Source organism: Mchenga conophoros, linkage group LG3 (assembly GCF_057382185.1).
Source record: "Mchenga conophoros isolate Kocher_MC1m ecotype Shallow Benthic linkage group LG3, M_conophoros_male_GT1.1, whole genome shotgun sequence".
Taxonomy (NCBI): domain Eukaryota; kingdom Metazoa; phylum Chordata; class Actinopteri; order Cichliformes; family Cichlidae; genus Mchenga; species Mchenga conophoros.
In genome coordinates, this window is record NC_140528.1 from 74,069,126 (window position 1) to 74,087,769 (window position 18,644).

The 18,644-nt window shown below is 43.2% G+C and overlaps 1 protein-coding gene across 1 annotated transcript; it reads left to right on the forward strand.

Annotated features, from left to right (window-relative positions):
• Window positions 1–48: 48 nt before the first annotated feature.
• On the forward strand, window positions 49–17,782 carry LOC146580436 (transmembrane protein 151A). The gene is made up of 6 exons (XM_085267189.1): window positions 49–654; window positions 8,688–9,008; window positions 9,636–9,770; window positions 10,041–10,180; window positions 10,285–10,324; window positions 10,519–17,782. The coding sequence occupies exons 1-6, from the start codon at window positions 586–588 to the stop codon at window positions 11,725–11,727; spliced, it is 1,914 nt and encodes a 637-aa protein (XP_085123315.1). The 5' UTR covers window positions 49–585; the 3' UTR covers window positions 11,728–17,782.
• The last annotated feature ends 862 nt before the right edge of the window (window positions 17,783–18,644 follow it).

Sequence of the window (18,644 nt, forward strand, 5' to 3'; positions counted from 1 at the left end):
GAGCAAGGTGCAAACACGACCGAATAAAGTTAAACGGAGACGGACATTCGTGTTTTGGTTGCCGTACTTCGATGCTGCCCGTTTCTCCTCTTCACCTTTGCGCAAAAATTCTAAAAATCGGTGGGGTGTAGCTGGAGAAATCCTTGACTCCGGTTGCCCCCCCACCCCCTTGCGCTGTCGGTCACGCGCTCCCACGTGCACATACACACGCTTGTGTAGCTCGAGCATCACTGGAGGTGGCGTCAGCGGAGACGGTTGTTACGGAGGGTGACGGGGCTTTGACTTTGGCTGCTTCGTGCCGTCTTTCTGTGAGCGCGGAGCCGGAGGATGGAGCAGGTGGAACCAAAGCAGTAAGCGGGGCCAGCGCGAGAGGATGCGGACAGGAGGCAGGGGCTACCTATAAACCAGGAGTAGATGATGCCTATTTGCCGCAGGCCCCGCCATCGTGAAATTATATACCGACTTGCGGCGGATGGGGTGACCGAGCTCCCTGCTCCGCCGGGGAGGTCCCTGCCTTCGGAGGTTACCGGGGAGGGAGCTGCCTGTGCCCCGTTCTGAGGAAGGGAAGGAGTGGCAGGAAAGAAAATGCAGACGGAGGAGGAGACGGCCGCCGCAGAAGAGCCCATTTTGGAGGAAGGGTCGGAAAGAGAGCAGGTAAGGACATTTTTTCCTGTCTCCTTGGGGTTTACATTTCAAACAAGGGTCCAGTTTACCTAAAGGTGGATGTGTTTTCGCTCACAGAAGAACTATCAATGACACAATTTCTGTGTCCCAAACAGCCTGCCGTCTCCATGTATAGTACATGCTTTTATACGCTTATCAGTGTGCTCTTTCATTGACAAAACATGTCTTTGCCGTTGTTCCCTCCGTGATGCCTCACGCAAGGACACGGAGGAGCTTGGTTTAGTGTGAATGGAGATCAGGCTGTGGCTTTAGTAAACAGATAGGGGTGGTAGGGGGCTTAGTATTGATGCGATATGTCTGACAGGGCTGCGTGATGTGTTACTCTTGGGATGGATGGTCTTTTCTGTATAGTAGACCACGTCTACCTGCCAGCTGTCACCACAGAGATGCAAGAGGGTGACATCACAGTTTAGCCACACACCCACCTTACAGCCAGAATTACACAAGGACACGTAATGTGAAATCACGGAAAACCCTAGCAGTATGTCAGGATTTTCACCCCGGGAGTTACAATATGTTACAGTGTACCTACTCAGCAGTGTGTTTTCTTCTGATTTTCAGCTAATTTTACGAACACATACAAAGCTCATTAGCAGATATCCTTGTCCTTATTACACACATCCCTAACTACTGAAGCCTGCCTCCTGCTGCTGAAAGTCCTCACACAGGGCTCAAATGTTTATGTTTACATCTTGCCTTGAATCACTGTGTGATTACTATATTACCAGACTTAGAACAATCAGCATCATCCACTTAAACGCACTTTATCATGAAAAAAAAAAAAAATATTATTAATGTAATTTACCAGTGGAGTTTATGACAAGTTTACTAGCGTGACAGAGGCTACTAACACATTCCCACTGAACGATTTGAAGACAAAGGTGGGGTGTGTTGTAATGCAAGCAGCCTGCCAGTGGCAATATGCTTGTGTCACACTTGGTGGTCAGGTGAGGCAGTACAAGGCTCCCAGTCTTATGGCAAGCCTCTTGGTCACATGTATGAATGCTATAAGGCTGCTACTATTATGTTAGTTGTCCATTAAATAAAAGCCCTTTTTTGCTTATTTGAATTACATATCTGGAAACATTCAAATAAAAATTGCAGTGACAGATTAACTGAAGAGAAAATGAGAGGCACGTCATTCATCTCTCAAGTGAGTAGTCCATTAAAAGACTACTTTGGTTTTATTGGGCTTTAAATACCTTGGCTGGGTGGCAAGCAGAGTAAGTGTATTAATTGTCCAAATACTTTGAAATACACAGTACTTACAAATAAGGACTAATAAAACTGAAAATAAGAGATAAATTAAGCGTTTGGCACCTGAGAAGTGATAATTCATAAACCAATGGATGTAATGTGTGGACTAGGAACGCCTGTTAAAAGATACCTTTCACTTACAGTCCTCTGTCTGTATCCGTTCCTGCAGTGCAGACAGTGCAGTGTAATGCAATGATTTCAACCTGCATCTCTTCTCTGCCTCCATTACTCTTTTCATCTTCCCCTCCTGGTTTCCTTCCTGTTTTTTTGCCCAGTGGAGTTTACAGCCTCGTCCTCCTATCCCCCATCGTACTCGACTCTCCCACTCAAGCGTTTCCACACTCATATTTCCCTCAATTGCATTCACTTTGCGCCACATGGGAATGCATACATGTATGCACTCTTATGCAGGCATTGCTACAAATGAAGCAGAATTGAATGATTAAGATTTAAAATTGTAGCTCATACTCTTCCATACATACAAACACTCGTGCCATATTTCCATTAGCGGGAAGGTTCGTCACATCAAAGCAGGCGTTTCTAATTTCCTTCTAAGTTTCACTCGCGAATCATGAAAACTACATTCCACCACATGAGACGCCGCTCATCATCAGGAGGGCGAGGGAAAACTGTCATGTGAAAAGAGCCAGAGGAGCTGAAAAAAGCATGTAAACTTAACAAGAATAGAAACTAAATGTGTCAACAGCCACAAAACCTGACTCGACAAAGAGAAACGTTACAACTCGCTGAGAGACAAACAAGAATAGCTTTTTCTAAAATTAACACACAAGCAATGCTCTCAATTCTTTGTTTGAATGTTTGTATTCAGTCATTATGTTTGATATTAAACATGATTTTTCTTTATTTCTTCATGCCTGTGATAGTATCTTGTTGATACTGTTGTTGTCATTTGCTACAATAACAGTTATATATTAGCAAGCAATGACCTTCTACATACAGATGGAGACTAGACTTATACTGAGAGGTTTCTGTGAAAACTTTTAGCATCCACCATTCGGATCTACAGTATTGTAACTAACATGGATTCAGGCTCACGTATAGGCCAACCTCTGCCTTCACTGATATTTAATTTATGAATAGGAGATGTCATTGTTTGGTCTGTAGTCTCCACTGAGCACACTCCAACACGGAGCAATAATGATGATAGCGTTATGAGTGTATGATGACACACTGCTGCCACATCAAGTGGTAATAATTTGTTTGCTGCCACCGAACAGTTAGTAGAAACCTGACATCTCCAAATGACTCCCTCCAGTTGTGTTGAAATGACATAATTTTTAGCAGAGCACTGTAAGCATCAGCAGCACATTTTCCTTTCTTCGCTCCCTCACTTCATTTGCCACCCACACGCTAGGATTGCTAATTATAGCTGCTCCAGTCACACCTAACCAGCTGAATCAGTATGAGCTGAAGCACGGAAGGACGGGAGAGCAGCACACGTTTTCTATTAGACACCTTAATACGGAGAGAGGGTTGTACGATCCTTTCGTGCGAAGCGCACAAACACGGTTAACGGGGAAAGGCCTGTGAGTGTTTTAGTTAGTAGAAGCAGGATGTATCGGATGTTTGCTCAGGATGTTCAAAATTACTTCTTTAAAATCTTGTTCACAGATCAAGCTGGTCCAAGATATAAAAAAAACAGCCATCTGCAGTCATTGTGGGTGCTCGGGATGCTTCTCGAATGTAGATTGTGTCAAAGTGTCTGCGTTTTGAGCCCAGCAAAACTTTGTCAAGTAGTATGTTTTATGCATATTTAACCCTGAAACGATGCCATTAATGCAACAGAATATGTCGTGTCAGAGCCACTCGCCCTCTTCAAAAGAGCTTCTAAGGAGAGCAGTTCAGACTTTCAGTATGAAATAGGAAAGATGACACCCTCCAGGCTGGGCTATATAGATTTCTTTGCATAATGGTGTCAAGGAAACTGAGATTTCACTTTGATCTGTTGCAGCCAGAGTTGTTTTTATAGACAAAAGTGTTGATTGTTGGTCAGTCCTTCAGGAGGTCGGTGGTGGGCAAAAGTCTTGAGTCACCCCTCATTTCTTGCAGTATGTAAGGGAAAACAGATTTGTACAATTTGAACAAGCGTGAAAGTAAATATTTTAGTGGGGTAAGATGAAAATCTGTTGGCACTTTTCTGCCTTTGTAATTCCATCAATTTTGACAAGATCTCCAACACCAGTGGCTGAAAGCAGCTCCAAACCATGACAGAGCCAAACTGTGTTTTACAAAGGGCTGTAGACGCCCACAGTGTAACTCCTCTGACCTTCTCCATCCATACATACGTGAAAACTATTTGAACCAGCATCTTCACATTTGGATTCATCACTCCATACGTCCTGTTGTCACAGATATCCAGTCCATTTCTTGTGTAATTTGGTATACCTCAGCCTCTGCTCCATTTCCCTTCATTAAAAATGACTTCCTGACAGCCACCCGTCCACTGAGACTGTTTCTGATGAGGCTTCAGTGTACAGCAGATGGATCAACTGAAGGTTCAGCCTCTCTCAGGTCCTGTGTCAGGTCTTTGCTAGACTTTTTCTCTTGTTTCTTAATGTTAATTTCAGATACTGTTCAATACTGTTGTTTGTTTTAGTGTAGACACAACACTGGTTCATCTTTTGAGTTAGGTGCCTTTTTATGCCTGAACGATTCACAGATCAGTGTTAAGTAAACAAACAAAAAACATTCCTCTGAAGATGATATATGAAAGATCAGCGTTGCTAAAAGTTAGTGGAGTCTATTCAACATAGTTAACCTTACTCTGCAGTGAATACAACATCTGATTGTGTTCATTCAGTAGCAAAGAAAGCGTTTACTGATGTCATAGATCATTGTTCGTTCTAGGGCTGCCACAAACGATTATTTTGACTAGTCACCGATTATTTTTGCGATTAGTCGACTAATCAGATCATGCATCCATTGGACGTAAAACGTACAGCTTATTGCACCAGCAGCATCTGCTCTTATATAACTATCATTAGCTTACAGCTTGAAGTGTTTAAGGTATGTGCTAACTAAAAATAACGACAAGATGATAGTTTATTAAATTTTAATGACATTTGCAGATTGTTTCGGTGAAACAGACATCTCCGAAAACGTCGGAGCGCTTTTGAAAATATGTGGTATCTTGATAAACCGAGCAGATATTTGAGGTTTCCACAGCTACATTCTCACCTGAAAATATGTTAAACTTTATTTTGTGACCCAGAAAGAATAATAAGAGTAATATTAAAACTAACTAGCGGCCGCCATCATTGAAAACTACGCTAGGCTGCACTATGAAATATGGGACACCGTTTCTTCTTCTTCGGGGTTTAACGGCAGCTGGCATCCTTGTACATGCAGTGCTGCCATCTTCTGTTTCAGTCCGTTATTACACTCTTAAATCCTACTACCGGTACTTATTCCTGCGTCTTTTGTGATCTTACAAAGCTTCAAACGACGCGTCGACTATTAAATCAGTCGTCGACGTTTTTAATAGTCGACGCAATCGTGGCAGCCCTAGTTCGTTCTCCACAGACTTCTGGACAACTTGAGGTCTTTTTGCAAACAAATACAGTATAAATGTTGGATGTACCTTTCCGTAGCTGTGACTGCGAAAAGGTGTATAACAGCTTTCTGACTTGACCTCTTTAACCTCCTAGGACGTGGCGTCCACATGTGTGGACATCACATTTTGGGTTATTTAGACCAAAATACTCAATTTTGCTTCAGCTTTTAGACCTGCAATCTCAGACCATCTTTTATCTACAGTCTATGACTGAATCCGCATGCTTTCAGAGGACACTGAGCTGTGGCTCCCGTTCATGCTGTAAATCTCACCTAAGTTGTCAAGCTGTCGTTTTAAGCTGTCACATGGTTACGATGAGAATAATAAGTCAACAATAATTAAGGACCCACAAATGCAACACGCCTGGTTTCTGCTGCTGATAATTATTCATGAATTGGGCTGAATATTGACAATAGCCTTCCAAATCCCCTGCTAGTATTACTGTTTTTAGTATTAAAGCTTTTTTGGTTTTCAGTAAAGTTTTCTTTTTTGCTATTTTTGTAGTACAAAATCTTTGTTTGTTTTTTCTAAATCAGTTCTTTCAGCAATCCTTTGCCTCACCTAAAGATATTTTCTGGTCCACATAGTTGCACACTCTGGTTTTTTTTTTTTTTTTATTTGTTGTAGGCTCAAATATCCTGGTAGAATAATAATTACTAAGGAGGTGTTAGTAGGAGCTTTTCCTCCTTTGAAGTTACTTCTACTCCACTAAAGACTTTCAGTTTTCTGAAGACAACTACTTGTGTGCATTGTTGCTGGATTTGGAATTTGACCCTCCATTAGTGGCTGTGTAATAATTAAAATGGCCTCTCAGTCCCATATATGGTGTATAATTCCCATTACTGTAAATAGCTGGCGTCATGCAGAGTTGATGGTTGACAGAGTGCTCTGATGTTTCATCTTTCACTGGAATTTGTGTGGTGACTTACGGCACTGGTTTATTTGACTATGCTCACTAAGTCGTGCTAAAGCTCTGGCACTCAGGTTTCTTCACCTGTGGGACAGAGAATGGCTCATACTGACAAAAGCTGACTGGGATAAGTGCTTACAGGAATAATCTGACTCCTGTCTTGGGCTGATTGTACCCACACTGGCATCACGGCTGCAGATTCTTGTTGAAAATGCTTGACACATTTTTTTTGGTACTGCTGGAGTATTTTCTTCTTCTTTTGGGTAATAGGTAAACGACAAAAGAGGTTTGGTGCCAGAAGGACAAAATAAGGGCACAAGAGGGAGGGAGACGGTGGAAAAGGATGGATTTTGGCAGTGGAGTTCTCTGGAGAGAGGTGCACTCTGTCACTGCTGCTGGCTCTTTAGCTTCTCTCCCTCTCTCCTCATCCTCCTCTTCTTATTTAGCTTCCTTTCATACTTGCATTCATGAAAAGTTCTCTGTCTCCCCTCACACTCCTCATCCCCTCCCCCTACGCTACACTCTTAGCCCAATCAATCCACTTAGAGACAGACTTTGAAAGAGGATGTAACAGAGGAGACATGGAGGGTGGGGTTGGCAGGCGAGGACAGAGTGAGGCGAGGTAAAAGTTCTGATTGGTGGGTACAAAATGCTTAGGAGCTCGGGGAGTAGATTTGGGGGAGGAGGAGGAAAAAGAGATTGCATAAGAATAAACAAATGAAAGAAGATGTGAATACGAGAAGCATTAAATATGATATGAAGTTGGTACCACGGATCATTTTCATTTTCTTAAAGGCAGCAAACCTATTTTTAGAATCTTAAGGTCTGCACTTGGATGCTTTTTGGCAGCTTTTGCAGAGTGATAACAGACTGGTGGAGTGTAGATGCCCTTCTCTCTGCCTTTCACTGCTCGCCCTTGACGTACAGTAGTGAAAAATGTCTGTGTGTGTGTGTACAGTTAATGTGAGCCTGAGTCTGTTTGCACAGTCACGTATAGACACAAAAAGTAAATCATTAAAGGTTAAGGTACAGACATATTATCAGCTGAGGATAAGGTAAGATTTGCAGTAACATTGGTATATGTTTCAGGCAAGACGCGCAAATGTCCTCTGAAATCATGGGTGCACATTTGTGCGTGTTTGTGTGCTGTGCATCCACCAAGATCTGCTAGCAAATATAGCAAATAGCAAATTGAGGCTCTGTTGTGGTGCGCAGGGAGAAAGTGAAGGATATGAGAGTGTGTGTGTGAGTGATATACTGTAGAAGGAGGGAGGAGAGGGGCCAGTGTGTGAGATAAATGGAGGGCGTGATGTGCTGACAGGACGAGCAGACTTGACTGAGAGGAGGAAAGGACAATGGTGTCATCCCATCTTTTTTTTCCTTCTTTTCGTCATCTGCTTTGTTGCTCTTTCGCCTTGTCGCCTTCACCACAGGGGAGACATCAACGCAGACACAAATAAGCACCCTTTGTCACATGAAACAGTTCAGGTGTGTGTTAAATGTGTTCCTTTCTCATCACGTTTTTATGAGGTATGCATAAAAATGAGGTATGTTTGTTTTTTTTTCCTTTTGGCACAAGCAGTCTGTCTTTCTGTCCTTCATTCACACACACACAAACTGCAGCAATGCTGATATGCTCCTGATGTTGGAGCGGAGTCAGTTGGCTAGAGAACCGTCTAGAAGCATCGTTCTCATCTAAATTATTCACATACTCTCCGCTGGCTGCATTACAGTGCTGAGAAACGTGCATGCTGGCGTGAGTATGGATAGAGATAGCAAGACTGAAAAGAATGAGGCGCATTAGACCATCTATGTCTGTATATCTCAAATGTGTGTGCGTACGTATATGTGTGTGTTTGAGTGCGCTGTAATATGATGTCTCCACAGTGCAAGTCAGGCTGTGTGCACTTAGAGAGTGGCATAAGCAGTGTGTGTGTGTTCCTAATATGCAGCACTTATCCTGTGATGGGAGTGGGGCAGCGTAATGCATTCCTTTGGTGAAGACCTCAGCTTACACACTTTCTCTGTAATGTGACACTGTTTACCAAACAGGAAGAATGTGGTTATTAAAACCTCAGCAGGTACAGAAAACCTGTGTTGCGTCCTTTACAAACATTTTGTGTTCAGCAGCATTGATTGTCACCTGTCTGGCTTTATTAATGAGGCATATTTAGAGGCATGTTGCGTTGTTTATCACTCTCGTGGCTGCCAATGTGTGTAGTCTTGTGGCTCAGCTGTTTTTTCCTCTCTGTGCCTCCACAGCAACGGCCAGTCCAACAGTCTCTGGCCTCTTCCCTTTGTCGGGAGTCCCACTGGAAGTGCCTCCTCCTGACCCTCCTCATGTACGGCTGTTTTGCCACGCTGGCCTGGTGCGCTCTCTGTCGCGTACCCGTTCTGGGCTCCTCCTCCGTATCTGCTGACGGCACCTCGGCGGCCTATTACATCCAGCATTTGGAAAGTCCGTGTTCTAGTGGTTACGTGTACATCCCACTGGCCTTCCTGGCCATGCTGTATGTGGTTTACCTGGTGGAGTGTTGGCACTGCTTCTCCAAGACGGCCATGTTGGCTCATGCTGAATTCCAGGTATGTGTCAAAGTTATAGCCTGTATTTTGAAGGTGGGTGTAATGGGCTCGAGTGAGGTGATTCCAGCACGAAACAGAAAGACGCTGAAAGAGAAATCTAGAAAGACCTGTTATTAAAAAAACAAATCTGTTCACTTAGTGATTGTTTTTTGTGTCTGGAATCCTTAAAATGGTTAAACCAGTAAAAATAATGATTAAAAAAAGAAAATCCTCACTTCAAGGAAGCCTGAATTAAATTTGTAATATTTCATGAGGAGCGTCATTATACAGCTTCCTTCCCTACATGTGGAAATTAGCTGACCGAGGGTTTTGCTGTTTTTTGGTTACTTCTGGCCTGTCCTTTGTCTGTCTCCAAACGTAGAGCTGTTTGTCTGTCTCTACTAAGAAGGAAACGATAGAAGGACAAAAATAATCCCACAATAACCAAACCATCACCAGCCTGCACAGCTTTAAACTGTATGCAGATAGTAAAACAACTCTTTCTGCTTCTGCTGTGATTGCACGTTTTAGGCAATGTTATGTCTTTATCTCGTTTTTAACACATCAGGCAGCAAGTTGGTTGTAGAAAGTGTAAAACATTGTGACATGTTTTAAAGCAGCCTTGTTTTACCTCATTGTTTTACACAGGAAGTATACGAGCGTGTGCAGAGACTTCAGCAGGCCACACCCTGTATTTGGTGGAAGGCCATCAGCTATCACTACGTGAGGAGGACCAGACAGGTGACAAGATACCGCAATGGAGATGCATATACGACCACACAGGTGAGGACACTTTTCTGGTTCTACACACTCACGTTTCACCCTTCCTGTTATCCTGACTGCTTTTGATATAGTGAATGTTGTTGAGCTGTGACAAACAGCTGTTCACAGAAGGCAAAAAATTCCATACAGCTGAGTTTTATTCGTGCTGGAACATATTTTGAAAATAAAAATGTCCCTCTAGTATCACACATCCTGCTTTCCTTCCTCCTCTCCTTTTTTCTTCATCATTATTCGACCTCTTTGTCCGTGCCCTGCTTTTTTCTTCTTCAGGTCTACCATGAGCGGGTGAACACTCATGCCTCAAGTTCTGAGTTTGACTACGCCCGCTATGGTGTCAAAGACGTGTCAAAGGAGCTGTTGGACCTGCAGCAACACCCTGCTGTTCGCCTGCGTTTCACAAAGTGTTTCAGGTATCAGCGAGACATCAAATTTAAACCTGTATGACTTTGATTGTTAAAAGGTTTACCTTCTTTTTAAGGTGAAATAGATAGTGACTCATTTTTGTGTTCTTTAGCTTTTCAAGTGCACGTGCTGAAGCTGCCTACCTCACCCAGGTAAGATGTGAGGGATCAATGAATGCGATTCATTTTGTTCTTTATTTTTTTTAAGCTTAAACAAATGTCCATTTTCATTTTAAATCAAAAATACGAAGCATTTGAATCAGTAAATTTCTTAAATATTGGTAATAATTTAGCATTAAATCTTATACAGTGTTTTACTTTTTGATTTTTTTCTCTGTAATTGCAAGCGAGCACGCTTCTTTGGGGAGAACGAGGGGCTTGATGACTACATGGAGGCCAGGGAGGGAATGCACCTTAAAAACGTGGATTTCCGCGAACACATCCTAGCATTCTCCGATCCGGCTCACCAGCCGTGGTTCTCCAGGCACAAGGTGTTCTGGCTGGCTTCAGCTTTCCTCCTGTCGTGGCCGCTGCGAGTTGTGTCGGAATACCGCACAGCGTATGTCCACTACCACGTGGAGAAGCTGTTCGGGGAGGACGAGGATACCGTTGGGGGAGTCGGTGGAGGAGGGCCAGGCGGAGGTGGAAGAGGGGACGGCGTTGAAGGAGGGACTGAGAATGGAATCCACCCAGGAGGAATTTCGATTGGCATTGGTGTGAATGGGACAAGCTACAGAGCCATCTCTCGTGTCAACACGGTGGACATGACAGAATTGGAGTGGCACATTCGCTGTAACCAACAGATGGTCCCGAGCTACTCTGAAGCCCTCCTTATGGACTTAGAAACGAGTGGGGGGACAAACCCTACAGCCTCCACACCTATCTCTGGGCCTCAAGGCATCACTCCCAGCCAGGGGACCAACCCCCCTCCTCTGGCTTTGCCTGTGGTGTTCAACTCGGCTTACCTCCTTCAGAGCTGCCCCCGATGCCGGCGGACCACATCGAGTGCCAGTCTTCCATCCAGGCTAAGGGCTTCAATGGGAACCACAGCCCTCCTGAACGCTACAGTGGCAGGGATCAGAGCAGCAGGGCAAGGAGGTGGGGGTATGGGAGGGAGACTGGTGCTCAGTCGGAGCGGGTTCTCTCTCGGGAGACTTGGAGGTGGTCGCCAGAACAGCCTGTTTCATTCAAGAAGCATGGGGGGTGGGCTGGGAGGAAGTAGGGAAGATGGAGGAGGAGGAGGGGTAAGTGGTGGAGGGGGTGGAGGTGGTGGAGGATTCCTTGGGTTAGGTTCAAGACAGAACAACGAGGAGACCAGAGGAGTGCTTGAAGGGGAAGGTGACGATGACGAGGAAGAAGAGCAGGAGCAGAGGAGGAGGGAAGATAGAGGAAGAGGAAGGAGAGAGAGGGATGAGGAGGCAGAGCAAGACAACGCAGGGGGAGGAGAGGCGAGAGAGGGTGAGAGGGATCGGCCTCCATCCTATCAGGATGCGTTCTTCTTCCCCGTCCTCATTATACACGGCGAGGAGAGCTGCCATGCCGGAGACGACATGTGATGAAGAGAAAAATAAAAACACTGAGAGCGAGAATGTACAGGCACAGGCTGAGGGAGATGAAAGAAGAGAGGAAGGATGCATAGAGAGAAGAAAGGATTCAGACAGAACACAGTGAGAGAGGTAAGAAAGACAAAACAGGAGAGATGTAGGGAAAAGAGAAGATACTGTCAGAGGAACTGGGAAAGCAAACGAAGGAGATATGACAAATACAGTGCATACTGTAAAAAGTCAGTAAACCCACTAGATCAGAAGAAGAGAGCTGATAGAGAGTGCAGCAGCGAGGTGAGATAGAGTCTAAGACAAGGAGCAAGGGCAAGAAAATCTTTGCAATTTTAGGTGACGGATTGGATAATTTGGAAGACTGCAAAGTTAGAAATGTCTATCTTCAGCTATATCGGAGCAGGAGTGGGAGGGGTAACAAGTCTAAAGATAGCAGCTTGGAGAGGCAGTGGAGAGACACCAAACCAGCTGAGAGGTAGTGGAGTTTGTTGTTGTCTAATCTTTCTTTAACACAAATGAAAGACTACAAAAAGGGAATTTAAAGAATAATATATAGAGAGAGGAACTGAGAATCGGGCCAATTTAAAGAATCAAAATTGATAAGAGGTTATAAATAATTCAGATGTGGGAATAAATAGATCATGTAAAATACAGCGTAGTAAAGTAGAGCAAAAGACATCAGCATGCAGGACACGCAGGCTAAGAAGAATCCAAAATGGACACAGACCAGATTACCCTAAATCTCATTTTTCCATTTGACAGATTCTTAAAAGCTAGAAAATAAAATTATCCAAAAGATAATCACAAAAGGAGGAGGGGGGGGGAGATGTAGGACTGATCACAGACACAGCAACCTCTGAACAACAATCCTGACCTTGAATCTAATCAGGAAATCCAAATATCATTCGAACAGGTGAGAAGATTCAGTCAGATTCACCGTTATGACCTCACACGGCACCTCTAACAGAAGGCAGTAACAATAAAAGAGGAGAAGCATTGATTTCCTCCCCGTCTCGTCATGCTGTATTACGTCTTATTTCACCATTAGCTTCCCCACCACTCTATCCATTACTGTTATAGAGCCGATAGAAAAAAAACTCCATAAAAGTAGAGCAGTCGCTTCCTCTACTTCTCAGCGCTGCCCTGCCCGTCTTCTCCCCTCTGTCCATTTTATCACATGTCCTGTCTTTCTTCTTTCTATTGCTAAAAAACTAGTGAGGAGCATCATATATTTGGAAGAAGCAAATGTTGCATTAACACAGTGAACTCCCCCATCCTCTCACCCCACTCCATCCTTCTGCTCCTCCTTTTATTTTTTTTTCAAGCGGTTGATATATGACACCCTCCTCGCTCCTGTAGGCGACGAGATCGCATTTTCACATATCACATCTCCCCGAGGCTGAGGTTTCCTCTCAGTGACCATATTTTATAAACTGGATTTTCCCCCCACTTGTGTAACGTTATTGTGACCTTTACGCCTGTGCATTTGAAAGGGGAAAAGGCAAATTATGTGGGCACCGTGATATAAGTGACTTCACCGAAAAAGTAACAGCTGAAAGGTTTGATTCTCACATGAGCTTTAAATTTCCCCAGTGATGCCAGTGTAGTTGTGCTATAGATTAACACATTTGTTCCCAAAGATAGGCCTGCATGCTACTAAGAAAACGCAATAACCCCAAAACCCTCCTCCTTATCAATATACTATGTAGTACTACATGTGGTTAGGCATGGAAAATGACCTCTTTATCTCATTTATGTCCATAAGATTGGACTGCATGGGAAGTAACACTTACAGTAAGCAGCAATCAGAGATTTAATTGCTTCCTTTTTTATCGCACAGACAACAAAATTGCGAATGAGGAAATACAGTATGAGGTTAACTCCCACTAACGATCTGTCATTATCAGCCCTGTGAAAGAACTGTGGCCCTAACTCTGCTACCTCCTACTCTCTGAGAATCATCTGCAAATAAGAAACAGTGCTCTCTGAAAAACATCGCCTCAGCATAAAATGTGTAAACGTTTGCTGGCATAAAGATGCATGTTAGCTACTAATAGCTGTGTAGCAAATATGGCTATCGTTGCAAAACGCAGTGCCAAAAAGTAGCGATCGATGAACAATCTGCACCGATTCAGATATTTTAGACGTATGTAGACAAGGGCATGGATAGCTGTGTCCTACTTCCTGCGTTGTCACGTCTCAGCCCAGGAGAGGCAATCGGCACAGACAGTGAGACCTTCAGTGCTTTGATGCTGATACTTTCCAAAGCACACTAAACACGCTAAAGTAGTTCGATGAACATTTGTTGACCTTTCCTGCATAGCGCCCTTCAGAGGTCACTCCAGCCACTATCTGATGTCGGAAGCGTCTCCCTCGTTCTCTCTCTCTCTGCTTCCTGTTCACAAGGGAATGAAAAGCACACGGAAAGAGCCGAGTAAAGAGCCACGAGGCAGAAACAATGCTGGATCAACTTTGCGAGCGATGGCAGTAAACGGACACGTTTACCGCACGCAGACACGGATGTGGATCGAGCAGAGACAACGGGGAAAAGTTCTCTCATCGCAACTTTCTGGAGAGAGAAAGTGGAGCATGACTGCTGACCTGGTTTTGGCGTAGGGGACACATACATGCGCGCACACTCTGACACACATTCACACACACTGGATCTTGTGTAGCTTTTGGGAGGGAATCGGCGCAAATAATGAGGGGAAGCAAAACTGTCGAGGAGCGAAGAAGTGGAAAAATGCTGAAAATGTGAGATTAAAATGACAATTATTTTTACATAATCAGTCATTATCTCAGTCTATTGACCTGTGGATAAAACTGACTCCATTCATGTCCCTAAACAAAAAGAAGCACTGGAAAAAGCACCGAACACACTCCTGTGTTCATTTATTTGTATAATCGCATTGTTCTCACTAATTCTCGGACTTTTGTTTCACTGTAATAACGTGGCTACTGTTCAGTATGTGTTTTTGATCTTCGCGGTGAAAAGTAACGAGCTCTAACTGAAAACCTGAATCTGTCAGTTCAGTCAGTGATTTGCTACTTTTATATCATCTACATTTGTAGACGTTTTTCAGGTTGTTTAAGTGATCCAGATGCTTTTGTAAGCTTACACTTATCTTTGCTGGTTTTTATTATTATTTTTGTTATTTTTGTAAAACTGACAATGCTCCTGGCCCAGTCAGCTTGGGTTGATGAGCCTCAAGTTGTGGTTTGGATGCAGTTATACTTGCTTACAAGTCTTATTTGCTCATTTGTTCATCTTAAATAAGTGTATTACACTAATACTTGTTGTTACTGGATATTTATATCATGTTTTAGTATCTCTGAGTGTGTCAAAAGTGTGTCAGCCACTTCAGGTGTGCCAAGAGATCTTTGTGCCCATGATGTCTTACACAAACACACACTCACACTCGCGCTTGCATGTTTAGTCACAGCAGTAAAGCGGCCATTACTACAGCTTGTTTTAGACTAGAGTGGCATTCATCCCGAAACCCATAATCACCGCACACATGCAGTCTCCAAACACAAACATGCGCGCACGTACACACACACTGAAAGCATGGAACTTTCCTGCTACGCTGCCTTTGTGTTGCCAACGTTTTCTGCTCAGGATTTCAGTTAATTGCTGCGTTCCTGGGACAACAAAAGCTTTTCTTCATAAATCCATCAACATGCCAAAGCAAAAAAAAAGTAAAAAAAAAAGTAAAAAACTTACAGAGAATGCCTGCGCTTATATACATGCACATTAACAGCTCACACAGGTGGCTTCACCAGATCCACACAATGTGCAACAGTGTGATCTGTGCTCGTGCACTGTGGGGCAGAAGCAAACATTTACATGAAGCGACTAAACTTCATCATCAACATGCACATTTTTGTTTCTTACAAATGTTTGTTAATTGTTTCATAGCTGAGGTGCTGTTCACGTGTAAATCCACCTAGAATGTTTTTAATACTTGGTGGTTTGCCTGATAGAACCTGGCACGTGACTTTCATCCACCAGATGGCAGCAGAGCCTTATATATATGAAGGTTAATGGGGATAAACCACCAACAGCGACCCAGTGTAGAAAACAGCTGCTGTCCCATGCTTTGTGGGTTTGAGACTTAAGCATCTGTACACACCAGCTGGTGATGTGAAACCAGGTGATTTGTTTAGCTGCAGATTTTCCTTTTTTTTTTTTTTAAATTGATTTATTTATTTTTAAAGCACATGCTGTGACATCACTGGTTGACGTCGCTTGTGTCTGATCTGATTGTGCTTTAATCATCTCAGCCTCTGCTGATTTTATTCTTTTCCTTTAACTGTGACTGAATGTGTTGCCGAGCAGTATTGCTCATGCCCCTGCTTCTGGCTGGACTTGTATGTGTTGCTAAGCGGCTTTCTGAACGTATAACCACAAGCAGTGGGCGCTACACTATTAGACAAAGACATTTTTAACATTTTGTGACCTAGCTTCCATTTCACCTACACAAACAACTTATCGTCTGGCCGTTTTGCGCTGCACGACACAAAGCGACACGGAGGAAGTTGGACTGTGTTCAACACTCCTCTTAGAGCAGTCGAATGCACGACGGTTTCCTTTCTCATACACGCTTTTCTTTCTTCGCTCAGACACAAAATCCTGCTCTCATTTTCCACCGTTTCACCAACGTCACCACTTGAATATCTTATAAAATGCTCTAGCAATTATGACCGATGTATTGTTGTCAATACTGTTACTGTTTTTCTCGTGGTCATGGGGTGAGTCGAGTAGTCATACCAAGTTTGTCAAACACCGTAAAAAACAATTAAAAAAAAAAGTTAAATGGTTTGACTTGAAGTCACGTGGATTCCAGCTGCATGATGAGCCTTCATTTTCATATATACCTTGCTGGCTAAACAAATACAAAGGTGTGACCAGGTGTCACAAATGGATTTCTTTGACTCTGTACATGTTGGACTGTCGAAATGCAGCTGAAATTGCTGCGTATACAGACAATAATTGTAACATTCATACATACTAACAAGCATTTTGACCTTTGACCTCAAACACAACAGCGTGAGTTGCATTAAGTCTCCCTGATAACAGCAATTACAACAGCAATGTTCTGTTCACGCTCTTTTGGGAACGTGAAAAAGCATACGTCTAACGAGCCCTGTGTCCGCGGTGATACAGTATCCGTGCCCTTTGTTTTTGCACTGCAATAAAGAGCAGCTGTGTGTCGCTGATGCAACGATGTGTCACCACCTTAAGGCAGTCAGTCTGCCGCTCCGACACGAAAGACGATAATCAATAGCACAAAAAATGGTCGCGTGTAAAAGCTCAAACGCATATAATCACATCACTGTCGTCTCGCTGTATTTACGTGTCCTCCTCTGAAGTTTAAAGCAATATATAATTATCCTGCAGATACACAGTGTCTGGTTAAAGGCTGATTGTATGATTGAGGTCACATTAGAGTCAGGCTGAGTTTAAAAATGTGTTGATACGGGTTAAAGACGCAGCAAACGTCGACTGTGTCGCCTGACGTTATTTAGTCCGCTTTGCCGCTGCCCTGTACGCAAGCTCTCTCGCTGTCTCGGCGCTAACTTCGCATTTCAGTTCACATTTCCTTTCCTGCTGAATATTTCATGCTGCTGGATTGCGTGTGATCGAATGTCAAACAAACGGATTGTCACCACAGTGTAGTTGTAATGTACATGCAGCCTCTATGGGTTTGAAACAATAATGTCACATACAGCGCATTATTGTCTTACACAGTGACGTGTGAAGCCGAGACCGGGCTTTCTGTTCAAGCACCGTCGAGCAAAATGTCCTCAGTATTTAAGCTACTTACTATGTAACTGATAATGAGATTGTCAATATCACAGCAGATTAAAGCGTTTGTCACCGGCCTGTTTAAGATAATGTAATTTCATTATTTGAGCGGATGGTGACTGTGAAGGTAATAGAGACGGCGGCAATAACACTGTTAACTGATGCGATCCCGGTGATGATTAATGATGATTAATTACAATGGAAGTTGGAAGTTACAAATAAAGTCAGTCTGCTTGATATACCAAAGTTTATCTTGTGAGATTATTATCCCAATCACATCTCTGTCATTTGAATAGACCAGTTCTTGTACTGAAGTGTTTCTTTCTTTTTTGTTTGTTTAAGATATTCAGGTCTTATTTGATTCAATTCCGAAAATGGAATAATCTCCCCAGTGTAAGTGTAAAGAGTCTAAGTTCTAACAGTTTATAATGAAAACGACTTGTGATTTAATCTCCTTTCTCATTTTAAATGATCAAAACATCAGTGTCAGTGAAACTATCTGCAGCCTGTCTTAGCTTTGATAGGGTAATTCAGTTGTGCAAGCACGGGGAGACGGAAAAAAAACTCCCTTTTAACAGGAAGAAACCTCCAGCAGAACCGGGCTCAGGGTAAGAGGCATAGTACACTCTGCACACATCATCAGTTTGTTTTAGGACTAGTCAAGAGAGACGTTTCCCGATATGTGTGATAGCAAGTCCAAAAACCATGAATGTCTTTAGATTGTGTAATTAAGAGAAAAATTGATCTTAGCTCAACAGCTGAAAGGCTTCTAAGTAGTAAAATATTTGATAGTTTCATTCTGCCCTTTGCATTGTATGTTGGTGAAGTATGGGGTCCACTCAGTCATGTCTGCATGCACAATTCTGCAGATACATTTTTACATGTACACAGGCAAACATCAACAAATACCTGCTGAGCAGCAGTAGATCCATATCCATCCATTTTCTTCTGCTTAGCTAATTAATTGAGGGGGGTTGCCAGTCTGTCATAGAGTTATTACAGAGAGACAGATAACCAACCAAAGACTCACCAATTAACCTAACCACACTATCTTCATGTCTTTGGACTGTGCGAGGAAGCCAGAGAACCCACGCAGAGAATATGCTCC